We start from the raw sequence: 13171 nt of genomic DNA, 5'->3' as shown, positions 1-13171 counted from the left end.
AGACTGTTCCTCCATTCATGTTGATATACATTGGTATCCTATCAAGACAAAAGACTTTCACCCCTAAGAGAAAATCTTTAATCTTTAAATCTGGAAGAAATTGGAATTTTTATATTTTCAAAAAGTTAAACTTTGAATTGTGTGTAAATGGAAATGATTATGTTCTGCCAAACCCCCTTAATGTATGGCTGGGAAGTCTAGCAGGTGGAACCTTTGCCAATACTTAGAATACCGTATTTTCCGGACTATAAGGCGCACATAAAAACCTACGATTTCCTCAGAAATCGTAAGTGCGGCTTATAGTCCGATGCGCCTTATATATGGATGGAAGCGGCGGCAAAGTCTGCGTGCCGCTTCCATACATACATAAAAGGCACCGTAAGGGTGCATTCACACTACGGAACGCCGGCGTGTATCACAGCCGTACACGCCGGCGTTACAGCAGGGCTGCCGGACACTTCCCATTCATTTCTATGGGAGCCGGCATGCGAGCGCTCCCCATAGAAATGAATGGACAGACACTTCCCATTCATTTCTATGGGAGCTGGCATGCGAGCGCTCCCCATAGAAATGAATGGAAAAAAGCAGTCCATTCATTTCTATGGAGAGCGCTCGCATGCCGGCTCCCATAGAAATGAATGGGAAGTGTCCGGCAGCCCTGCTGTCACGCCGGCCTGAAACAGAACGTGAAACTTACCGAGCGGTGCAGGGCGGGCGGGCGGGCATTCAGGCCTCCTCTTCCTCCGATGTCCTGACCACTTCCTCCGGCGCTCGCGAACCAATGGCCTGGGCGCATGCGCAATATCATAATGCTTCTACTACTGCGCATGCGCCCAGGCCATTATCAGCGAGCGGCGGAGGAGGAGGACGGAACATCGGAGGAAGAGGAGGCCTGAATGCCCGCCCACCCTGCACCGCTCGGTAAGTTTCACATTCTGTTTCAGGCTTTTATTTTAAAACGGGAGGGGGGGGGGGGTAGTTTAATCTAACTTTTACGGTTGGGCTCTATCAGCATGATTTTGCTGATAGAGCCCCTCGTCGCCTGCCGAGCGCTTCCAATAGAAGCGGCTGGCACGCGGGGGGCTAAGCGGCCGCTGGCAAAGTCTGCCTGCCGCCGCTTTCAATAACATATAATGCGCACCGGACTGCGGCTTATAGTCCGAGACGGACTATAAGGCGCTCATGGGCAATGCGGCTTACAGTCCAGTGCGCCTTATAGTCCATAAAATACGATAAATCCGTCAATGCTTTGTTAGCAATTCAAGAGGTGACTTCACATACAAAAACAGTGGTACGGTCTGCAAATCAAGTTGATCAAAAATGTATTTTGAAAACTTAATTTTTCCTTTGTTGCATTAATCTGTGAAATAAAATTTATTTGTGACAGTACTAGCACATATTTAAAACCATGTTTCCCATGTAGTATCTACTGTGCATAACTTTCCCTTGTGGGATTAATTATATTTTGCTTTTTTGTAGCTTTGAGTTGTTCTGTCACTTTATGTTGTTCAGCTGATTTGCTGATGTCTCTAGGGAGCCATCTCAGTGGTCTTGTCACTCCTGTGGCACTATGAATGTAATTGGAAGAAGTTCAGGCTACAGTTTTATAGCCATGTTAAGACTTCATTAAAAAATCTAGTATTGTTTTTACCTAGATGTAACTTTTCTTTTTCTAAAGTACAACTCTCTCTATCTTTCAGCCTGTTGGAGCACTGAATCCTAAGCGAGCAGCCTTCTTTGCAGAGCGCTATGAGTCCTGGGAGGATGAACAAGTTCCAAAGTTTCACTATGGCACACATTACTCTACTGCAAGCTTTGTGCTCAGCTGGCTTTTAAGAATTGTAAGTTCTCTGGGATCATATACAAGACCCCCATGATTTATTGCAAAGGGCAGCATTATGTTTTATGTATTAACATCATGCAGCAGGTGGCTTGAAAAAAAATACACTGAATGAGATTTTTGTATACTGGACTTTGATTAAATTATTTTGTTCATACTTAGAGCATTTCATGTGAGCTCCAATGGTAAAAGGGAAACTATATGCCCATAAAGTTGTTGTTTATTAAAGGGGCTCCATCATTGGGAAAAGTAATTTTTAACTAAACATATACTTGCATAGCCTTTAGAAAGGCTATTTCACACTACCTTTTGTATGTTAATCCCCTCAGTAGTTTTTGAATGAGCACATTTTTATTCATATTCTAATTAGCCTCCAGTGTGCACAGGAAGTCTCAGTGAGCACTGTCTGCTCTGTGCTGTGTGTGAGAGCAGGGAGATGAGTCGTCATCAGGAGCAGCCTGTTCTGTACACACATCAGACAGTGCTCACGGAGACTTCCGGGATGCATGCTGGAGGCTAATTAGCATATCATATAAAAACGGTCTTATTAAAAAAAAAAGACTTTTCCAATGATAGAGCCCCTTTAAGGCTATGTTCACATTTGCACCAGAAAAAGATGAAGCTGTAAGCCCACCTTCTTGGTCTGTTGATTCCTGATGGGTTTCCTCTGTGATTTTCAGGATCTGTTGTCCATTTTCCTTGTCCTCTGGTAGACCAGAACAATTGAACCAAAGTGGTGCACATATGAATGTAGAGTCAGATGTGCCTTTTCTGTGATAACTTTTTTTAGTGACACGTTAATCACAGCATGTCTGACCATACATTTACCCTAAATAAAGGAGGTATGTTAATGTGGCAACCTCTTTTAAAGGGGTAGTTAAGCGAATAGAAATTATTTTTAAAACCACTTAATTATAGAAAATTCAAAAAAGGAGACTTTCCCAGCCGAACCCCCACCACTGCCTGACATCTACTTTCTTCAGCAGCAGTGACCTCCCTGCTCAGGGAAACAGGACCTGCTACAGCCAGTCAGTGGTCATATAGGGAGTGCCTGTAGTGGTCATGTGGCCCTGCAGCAGGAAGTAGAGACCGTTGGGGGGGCGATGCAGCTTCTGAATCAGCTGGGAAATAGTATGTTTTGTATATTTTGTCACCATTCAGAGCTGATTTTTTTTTTTTTAATGTAGATTGTGAGCCCCACATAGGACTCACAATGTACGTTTTTCCCTATCAATATGTCTTTGGAATATGGGATGGAAATCCATGCAAACATGGGGAGAACATACAAACTCCTTGCAGATGGTTTTATGCCCTTGGAGGGATTTGAACACCAAGACTCCAGTGCTGCAAGGCTGCAGTGCTAACCACTGAGACACCGTGTGGCCCCTTCCATTTAGAGCTGAATTTAAAATGTTGATACACTGGACTACACCTATATCAAATCACTTCCACTGAGTTTATTTAACTCATGCTAGACTGGCCATAGACTATATACATCTGGATGATCCACTGCTACAGAGGACCTTTCATGTCTTCATGAATATGCAGTTTTATACAGGTAGTCCTCGACATACGACATTGATCCGTCCTTGCGCGGCGTCAGAAACATACCATACGATGCCGCATAGGAACGGATCAACGTGATTTAGTGCGCAGCGGCTCGGAACCGAGGAAGACTGTACCATATACAGTACAATACAGTACAGTCTTCCTCGGTTCTGAGCCTCTGCACACTAAATCATTTACTCTACAGGGAGAGCTGGCAGCTTGCGTTTATGCAGGAGCTTACTTTTTCTCATAGAAATGCATTGGCCAGCGTTGATTGGCCAGTGTACAGCATTCGGCCAATCAACGCTGGCCAGGAGGCGGAGTCTAAGATCGGACCACAATGGAGACTGCTGGAGACTACGCCTCCTCACAGACGAGCCTCCGGCAGAACCAGCGTTGATTGGCCAAATGCTGTACACTGGCCAATCAACGCTGGTCAGTTCTTTTCCATGAGAAAAAGTAAGATCCCTTGTAACAGCAAGCTGCCAACTCTTTGCCGACGAGCAAGGACGAGCCTGCTGCAGAACCAGCATTGATTTGCCGCAGGCTCTTCCTTGCTAGTCGGGAGTGCTGGCAGCTTTCTGTTACGAGGGAGCTTTACTTTTTAGCTCATCTCTAGTCATAACCACGAAACGTCGTAACCCGAGGGCTACCTGTATACTACTAGACTAGATAGGCTTTTCCAGTAGGTGTCCTGGGGCTGGAGATATCTCCCCACTGTCAGAAAGGCGTCCCTCATACCTCAGTGTCATAACAGCACCAATATCTCCAGTCCTGGGGCACATATCGGGAAAGCCTATTTAGCGGTATGAAAGGTCCTCTTTAACTGTCCACGCAGTTTTAAGAAGCTGCATGAAATTGTAGAACAAGGGATCTGGCTTCAACTACAGCTGGAGCTCCTATAGAAAAAGCATGGATGGTTTATTAGTGTCCCTGCCTTTCCGATTGCTGTGCACACAGCGCTCATTGTGAGCCATGAGGATGTAGTTCCCCTCTGGCCTTGGACCGGAACTGTAAGAGCTGCTGGGTACTAGAGAAAGTTAAAAGGGGGAAAAAAAAACCAATACCACATGTGCAGTGTCAATAAAAAAGAAAAAAAGAGAAACTTGACAAACATATATATTATTTACCCTTAAAACATGCAAAAATAAAAATAACAGAAAAATAAATCCGTATCTGTCAATGAAAAAAGAAGCAAAAAATTAATTGAATAACCTGAAAAAAAAAATGTCATAGCCCTCAAAACCACATGTACCAAAAAACTCTGAAAATATGTCCGGTCCAAAACTGAATTTGAAAATATGCCCAGTCAAGAATTTGACACGGGTCCTGAAGTGGTTGAAGGAATGGTCTCATGAATACATCCCATTTAATATACACTCACCGGCCACTTTATTAGGTACACCTGTCCAACTGCTCGTTAACACTTAATTTCTAATCAGCCAATCACATGGCGGCAACTCAGTGCATTTAGGCATGTAGACATGGTCAAGACAATCTCCTGCAGTTCAAACCGAGCATCAGTATGGGGAAGAAAGGTGATTTGAGTGCCTTTGAACGTGGCATGGTTGTTGGTGCCAGAAGGGCTGGTCTGAGTATTTCAGAAACTGCTGATCTACTGGGATTTTCACGCACAACCATCTCTAGGGTTTACAGAGAATGGTCCGAAAAAGAAAAAACATCCAGTGAGCGGCAGTTCTGTGGGCGGAAATGCGTTGTTGATGCCAGAGGTCAGAGGAGAATGGCCAGACTGGTTCGAGCTGATAGAAAGGCAACAGTGACTCAAATAGCCACCCGTTACAACCAAGGTAGCCAGAAGAGCATCTCTGAACGCACAGTACGTCCAACTTTGAGGCAGATGGGCTACAGCAGCAGAAGACCACACCGGGTGCCACTCCTTTCAGCTAAGAACAGGAAACTGAGGCTACAATTTGCACAAGCTCATCGAAATTGGACAATTGAAGATTGGAAAAACGTTGCCTGGTCTGATGAGTCTCTATTTCTGCTGCGACATTCGGATGGTAGGGTCAGAATTTGGCGTCAACAACATGAAAGCATGGATCCATCCTGCCTTGTATCAACGGTTCAGGCTGGTGGTGGTGGTGTCATGGTGTGGGGAATATTTTCTTGGCACTCTTTGGGCCCCTTGGTACCAACTGAGCATCGTTGCAACACCAAAGCCTACCTGAGTATTGTTGCTGACCATGTCCATCCCTTTATGACCACAATGTACCCAACATCTGATGGCTACTTTCAGCAGGATAATGCGCCATGTCATAAAGCTGGAATCATCTCAGACTGGTTTCTTGAACATGACAATGAGTTCACTGTACTCCAATGGCCTCCACAGTCACCAGATCTCAATCCAATAGAGCATCTTTGGGATGTGGTGGAACGGGAGATTCGCATCATGGATGTGCAGCCGACAAATCTGCGGCAACTGTGTGATGCCATCATGTCAATATGGACCAAAATCTCTGAGGAATGCTTCCAGCACCTTGTTGTATCTATGCCACGAAGAATTGAGGCAGTTCTGAAGGCAAAAGGGGGTCCAACCCGTTACTAGCATGGTGTACCTAATAAAGTGGCCGGTGAGTGTATATTAGTCACCTGTTATAGCCATTGGAAGCCATGACCAGCAACACACTTCCCCTAAGGCTGGGTTCTCATGGGATTTTTTGGGCCGGATTTTGACGTTGAGGCGGCCTCAGAATCCGGTCCAAAAAAGGCTAGCCGCGACTGAATGCCGATGCAGTGCACCTGCATCCAGTCGCGGCATTCCACTCCGGATTAGGCCCAAATGAATGGGCCTAGTCGGGAGGGAGGTGTCGCACCGCGGATGCGGCAGCGGAGTCCGCCGCAAGAAATGGCAGGTCGCTTCTTTTCTTCTGCAAGCAGCACAAAACCGCTAGCGGAAAAAAGAAGTGAACGGCTTTTTGTGGCCCGGATTCTGAAGCAGATTCTGCGTCAAAATTCCGTCCAAAGATCCTCGTGTGAACCCAGCCTAAAGGTTTCTGTTAATGTGCCAAACGTATGCTAGCCATTCAGATGATGGCCTTCTGTGTAATGTATAGATGGGTCAAAGTGAGAGCTGATCTTTATTTACAAATCAGTGTTTTGCATCAGTTATTGTAAAGCAAATGAAAGAGTGGAAAACTACAACTGTTCTGCATTTTCATCCCACCTCTGGTTTTGGCTTTCAAACACAAAGGTGTAAAAAAGGACTTGGAGTGACTCTATTCCAAGGCAGTTCCATGTAGAGGGACTCCCTATTATGATGCCCATGTGCATTGTCGTTGAAATGAACAACTATATATTTAAATTGTTTGGCATGTTTTTCATAAATGATAATTTCAGTCCTTGTTTTTTTAGTAACATATAGTGTTTTTCCTGTTGTTTTCGCAGAGACATTGTTCTGCAGACACCTTATCTCAGGGTCTTTGTTCGACAATATTTGTTGCTCGAGCCCTTCATTTGCATTGCTCTTCAGCCAGTGTAATTTATCTGTTCCTAATAATGCTAAGCAACCATATTAAGGCTCCTCGGTAATGCGTTGGTGTTTGGTGGATTAATCAGGAATTGTGTTTATTGATAGCATGTTGGTTTACAATAATGTATGTTTCTGTTAAACCTAAGAGGTAATTCATCTAGAAGAAAGTAATTTCTTCGGGAGAGCATTAGCGGCGTACCATTAATTAAAGCTTGTTAGAATGGTACAAGCAGACATAAATCCCTGATATAATTTATGGGGCTTTGCTAATTTTAGGCAATTATCTACTAATATGGGCTTAAGTGTTCTTTAACTAAGAAGAGGCTTTTAAATCCTTTATGTGTTTTTTATTGTATGAAGAAAATCAGGTGAAGGAAAATCCAGGTTTTTGTTTTTTTTTTAACGTAAATAAAGTTCCAAACAAATTAACTAATCCAACCTTGGTCTGAGGGGTATAATATATTTTACAGCAGGTTGTAAGCATATTATTACTGGATTTGGCTGCTGTTATGTATGGTTCCTCATTTTACAGCCTACACTGCATTTCTCACAATGGAGTTGCATTTTAAAAAAAATTAGGTGCTCCATTTATCGTTTTTTGTTTTTAAGTTCACCATACATACACAGTGGTACTGGGCTACTGTTGCAATTGACTAAAAGTTTTCTATATACATGTTAAAGGGATGGTCCCAAAACAGACTATTATGTTGGGTCAGTGGGACCCCCATGGTCACTAAACAGTGTGATTGTGGCTGTGATCACACATGCAGTCTGCCATTATATTCATGGTCTAAAAGGCCAATAAAAACTGCCAAGAAGTGTACGCTGCTGTTTCAGTCTCATTGGCGTTAAATGGAGCGGCAGGGTGCAAGCATGACCATTGAGGAAAAGGGGGCTCAAGACCTACATTGTAGTGATCAGTCTGTGGCCGGTCCCCAACAATAAGGTGATCCCATGGGCCACACGGTGGCTCAGTGGTTAGCACTGCAGCCTTTCAGCGCTGGAGTCCTGGTGTTCAAATCCCGCCAAGTGCAAAAAACCATCTGCAAGGAGTTTGTATGTTTTCCCCGTGTTTGCATGGATTTCCATCCCATATTCCAAAAAGACATACTGATAAGGAAAAAAAAAAGTACATTGTGAGCTCTATGTGGGCTTACAATCTACATAAAAAAGGGGCTATCCCGCACTTCACATTACCTGTTGATGATGTCATGGTTTGTCTTTCTGCACAAGTTCCCTTTTGCTGTCTTCTTTTCCCTGGCAAGTGATGACCAAAACAACTACAAAATGTAATGATCTCCAATTGGGTTTGGGTGTTTATTTGTTGTTTGTTGCATAGCTTTACAGTGGTCCTGGACATCATAATAAACTCAAACTTGTAGCTAAAGTCTGGTGATCTGTAGGACTTTCATACAAAGCAGATTTCTTGCACAATTATACATGTGTTTGAAGTAGTTTCTGAAGTATGTTCATGAATTTCTGTAAGCCCCATTCAGATGTCACTAACATTTCTGCATCAGATTTGCCCATTTGAATCCATTCTTGGAAGCATATAGAACTTTTGAATTTCTTTTTGTGGGAAAACTAAAAAGTAGATCATTAGTGGTTGTCCACAAATAGACATGGATGGTCTATACTATTACATTGTATGGAAGATTCCCTACAAGGATATCCTGTGGTTAGGAGATAAGCTGCATTTCTCGACAAGTCTTTTACGTCTATATTGGAAGTGTAGAGGTCAAAACCAAGGTTTATTACATGTGTTTAATAACCTTGAGTTTTTTTCATCCATTGAAATTGTCCCGTGTGTTTTTGGGGATAGAGACTAATTATAATGGTGGTAGTCTCTGTTCACAACCACTGAAGATATTGGCTTTCTAAAAGCAACATTGAATAATATGTATGATCTGCAGTCACATGTTTGGATATCATGGGGGTGCCTAGAGGTTAATGATGCTCGTACTTGGGTTTTAACAGGATAGTGAACTTTCTATTGGTTCAGTATTTGGATGAATACTGTAAGCATCGAAAGTGCAGAGAATTTAGTAGTTAAGATCCTTGTTATAGATTAGACAGCTGAATTTCCTGACTGAATAATAAATCCATTAAGTGTATGTTTTTGTTTTGTTTTTGTTTTGTTTTTATAAAAATCTAGTAATTTATTAGCATTGTGAAATAGTGTAGCACTGTGTCATCAGTCTCATTTCTGCAAACCAATTTTAAAAACACTGTGATTTTTTTTTTTTTTCCCCAGGAACCTTTTACAACCTTTTTCCTAAATTTCCAAGGTGGGAAATTTGACCATGCTGACAGAGCATTTTCTTCAGTGTCAAGGGCATGGCGTAACTCACAACGTGACACTTCAGACATCAAGGTAGAATTTGGTGCTTTATCTTAATTTATTTCTTACCCTAGTCATACTGTATATTTGGTGAGTGTATAACATATTTTCTGTGTTTGTTACTACACTGTACATGCCAGTTTTGTGGCATAGGCGTAGTGCATCTTTGGTGCACAGCTTTTTTTTTTTTTTTTGCCGTGCCCTGTTGCTTGGGTGGAGCAGGTCATGGACCAAGGAGGACTGGGTCCCTGATTGGCATAGATTTAATTTCTGGTTTATGGGTCCTCCCATGGTGCGCCTGTACCTGTACTCAAGTTATCTCGCACCAGCACGGGAGCCATCTCAATAAATTCCACATTCCCATTAAGCAATAGCAGTCCTAGGCATTTAGCTGTCAACAGAATGTGTATTTCTTAATATATTGTAGTTCACTTTTATATTATATGTACTCTATTACCTGCATCCATCCTATGCCACAAACTATCATTTAGAGTTACATTATGAAGGTGATGGTAGTCAAAGGAATTACACAATGAACTTGAATATTTAACCCAATCCCAACATCCGGCTAAATAGTTAAGTAGATGTTGAGTATTTAAATATGTCAGTCGCTCAGGTCTCCATTGTATTATACAGCAAAGGCCCATCGCTAACGCGTGCAATCAGTACCCACATTTTTGTGGCAAAGCATGGGCGCTGCCAAGCTTGTCTAGCATTGATTTGTATTACAGACTGCTCTATGAAGCCTGTAATGCATTACATTAGTGATCAGATGGCTTGTACCTCAAGACCAGTAAAAAAAAAAAATTAAAAAAAGACATAACAGTTGAAACTGTGTTAAGTCCCCTCACTTCTCTAAAACACATCTTTCTGGGTTTTTTTGTTCATTGTAAGAAGACGGTCACAATACATGAGTGTTCTAGCATTAGTTAGACAATAAGCAAAGCATTTTCAGTTTTACAAAAGGAAAACCATCAAGCACTACAAATTAAAGAAACAAAACAAGAAAATCAATAAAATATAAGCAGTATCTTAACTCAGACCATACTTAAACCCAAACCATACAGTTGATTTCTATAGCTATTCCTCTGTCTATGTTAATAACTTGTTAAAGGGGTTTCCCAAGCTGCAAATATGGATATGTTACAAATATCAGATTGATGAGGGCTGACGCCCATCACCTCTACTGATCAGCTATTCTAAGCAGCTTTTACACAGACAATAAGCAGGGAGCAGACAGCTCCATTTTCTTTTATAGTGGCCGGACCAGGTTGAAAACTAAGTTGCAGTGACTCAATTCAGTCAACACACAGAGAACAGAGCTGTCTGCTTCCTGCTCCATCCTCTGTCGACTAGCTACTGAGGACAGCTGATCAGTGGCAGTTATCAATATTTTTGCCCAGAAAACCCCTTTAAGGAAAAATAAATCTACTTGATAGTAACTTTTTTACAGCCCTTCTGTGTTTCTTGGCTGTTCACAGATCATTCCTGTGCAAGAACACATTTTCACATTTTCATTTGTTAAGTATGACTCTTACTGATGTTACATAGATAGTTGTGATTTTTTTTTTGTATTGTTCCTGTAGGAGCTCATTCCTGAATTCTACTTTCTGCCGGAGATGTTTGTCAACTCAAATGATTACAATCTTGGCGTGATGGATGATGGTACAGTAGTGTCTGATGTGGAGCTTCCACCATGGGCCAAGACACCTGAAGAGTTTGTTCGTATAAACAGATTGGTAAGTGCAGTCCTATGCTATAAACTTGTACTTCTGGTGCAAATATTAAAGGCAAAAAGACTAATTTAACTCTTTTAATGCCATGTCTGATCACTGGGACCTCCATTTACCATAAGAATGCATACTGTCAGTTCTTTCTGCTCTGTAGGACTGCTAAAGATAGCTGTAATACAGTGCTTAACTATCTTTGGCGGTCCTTTAGATTTTAAATGCCGCCTGAGCACAAATGCCAAGACTATTGCTTCATTTAAATGGGGTAGGTATCTGCTCTTTCTATGCTTGAAAGGAGTAACGGAGTCCAGTGGTTGGTGCTATCAGTGGTTGTCCATTTAGAGATATTGATAGGACCGCCCACTGGACTCCTTACTCCTTCTAAGCATAGTTAGAACAGAGCAATAAAGGGATAAATGACAGGTTATACTGAATCTTTTCCAACAAAACTACATATCTTTCTGCTCAGCATCTTCTCTATAACTTGCTGCCTGCAGATTACACTGCATTTTCAATGTGACAAATTCATGTTAACAACCAAAGTGTCAAAGTGCCCCATAGAAAGCAGAAAAGACATACAGCGATGTAACAAATTACTGACTTTGTGTATCAAAATGGTTCACTTACAGTTTAGCAGAGGTGCCCAGGATAAAGGATAGCATGAAAACATATGGGGAGACAAAGAGTAGAGGACTAAAGGAGCCATTGTCTCTAGAATATGGTCATACCAGCTTATAATTTGTAATAACAATATGAGTCACGTGATTCATCTACCTCCATCAATAAACCATGTGAGGGTAGGGGTAAGTTAGAATAAAAGTATTCTCTGAAACCAATTTTAAAAACAAAGGGAGGCACTCTCGTCAAAAATGGCTATGACATCACGCTGCTACCCATGTGTATATAGGAACTTAAGAGGATTGTTGGATCGTTTTCCAGTAGCTCCAGGAGCTACTGCTTTAAAGGGCAGTATATCAATAAGGTTCTCCAAAAATTCCCCACTTGGTCTCTTTCCTGTCTCAGGCCTCTACCTAGTGTATCTTTTAAAAATCAGTTTAAAGGGAGGAGGTTTTGGGTGTATCCATGTGTGAAGAACCTCATCTCATTCTTTTGGGCTATACAGTCCTTTGGGTGGTGAAATGGCAAGGTGTTATTTGTATTGGACAAGACACGGAGGAACTAGGAAGACACTTGCTGGCACACGGTCATGTTAAAGTCAGTATGTGTTCACCAAGCTACTAAATGAAGTACATGACAATTAGCAGTAAAGACTTGGTAGCATTAAGGATACTGAGAGATCAGCCTTGACATTTTGAATATCATGGAATCCCTTATTTTGTACATCAGCCTCCCAGTGCTATAAAATATTCTAGAATCCCCTTGCTATGAAAGCAGTGATTGACATGTCCCTGCACAGCTACATTTACACATGGCAGCAGATCTTCTCTTTCAGACTATAATTAAAAAGTCTGCCACTGAGACAGCGTGCTGTTTGTGTACAAACAATGTAATAGAAAAATAGCATTCAGTAGTTCAGCCGGCAAGAAGAAATGATGCAGGAAGGGCGCCTGCTGCCAAACAAATTGATTCATCCTAGACTGTTTAAAACCCAACATGCCGCTTAAAGAGATTTTGTGTCTGTGGTTATCCAAACCAAGATGACGTTTTCCTACGACTTCCCAGTTTACTCCTTCCAGCCCGCAGATTATATGCAATGATTATAGCTCCTGAAAAGCACACCGCTTTGATCTGTGACCTTTTTGTGGTGCTAATCGGGTTCCCAATATCATTATACCTCACTCATTAATCATATTTCCTGCAGCCGTCAGGCAGCCAGACAGACACAGCCCCTGTTTTCAGGTCTGTGTTGGCAGGTTTGTGTTTTCTTGCAGATTATTATAGTGCTATACTTTGGCTTCTAACAAACCAGCACCACATCAAGCTGTGTGCGACAATTGAAGTCAGATGGTCCTCAGGTTGAGCAGGCAAGTAATGTTGCAGCTGTCAGTCTTCCTGAAGCTAACCAGCACCAAGGACAGACGATACACAATGTTACTAATTACAGATTGTACAATATGTGGGATCACGTTCATTAGATGGTCTGTCTGTATGTAGAGGATTCTCAGAGATTTCCTTGCTTCATTACAGGTATCACATCTAACAGAAAAAGATTCTTTGCACCGTGTAAAATCAGTAGGTAGAGGAGATAAGAATTGAAAGTT

At 42.0% G+C, this 13171-nt stretch overlaps 1 protein-coding gene across 2 annotated transcripts in view; it reads left to right on the top strand.

Moving 5' to 3' along the window:
* The window catches only part of LRBA (LPS responsive beige-like anchor protein), a 426487-nt gene that overhangs the window by 312991 nt on the left and 100325 nt on the right, over window positions 1-13171 (top strand). For both annotated transcript variants that reach the window (XM_075287867.1, XM_075287860.1), the window contains exons 44-46: window positions 1701-1841; window positions 9133-9252; window positions 10806-10958. In XM_075287867.1, the coding sequence (XP_075143968.1) occupies window positions 1701-1841; window positions 9133-9252; window positions 10806-10958 (414 nt within the window). The remainder of the gene's footprint in view (window positions 1-1700; window positions 1842-9132; window positions 9253-10805; window positions 10959-13171) is intronic.

The sequence above is a fragment of the Leptodactylus fuscus genome, chromosome 1 (genome assembly GCF_031893055.1).
Source record: "Leptodactylus fuscus isolate aLepFus1 chromosome 1, aLepFus1.hap2, whole genome shotgun sequence".
Lineage (NCBI taxonomy): Eukaryota > Metazoa > Chordata > Amphibia > Anura > Leptodactylidae > Leptodactylus > Leptodactylus fuscus.
Note: the sequence above shows the minus strand (reverse complement) of the source record. Positions and strands in the feature narration are given on the sequence as shown.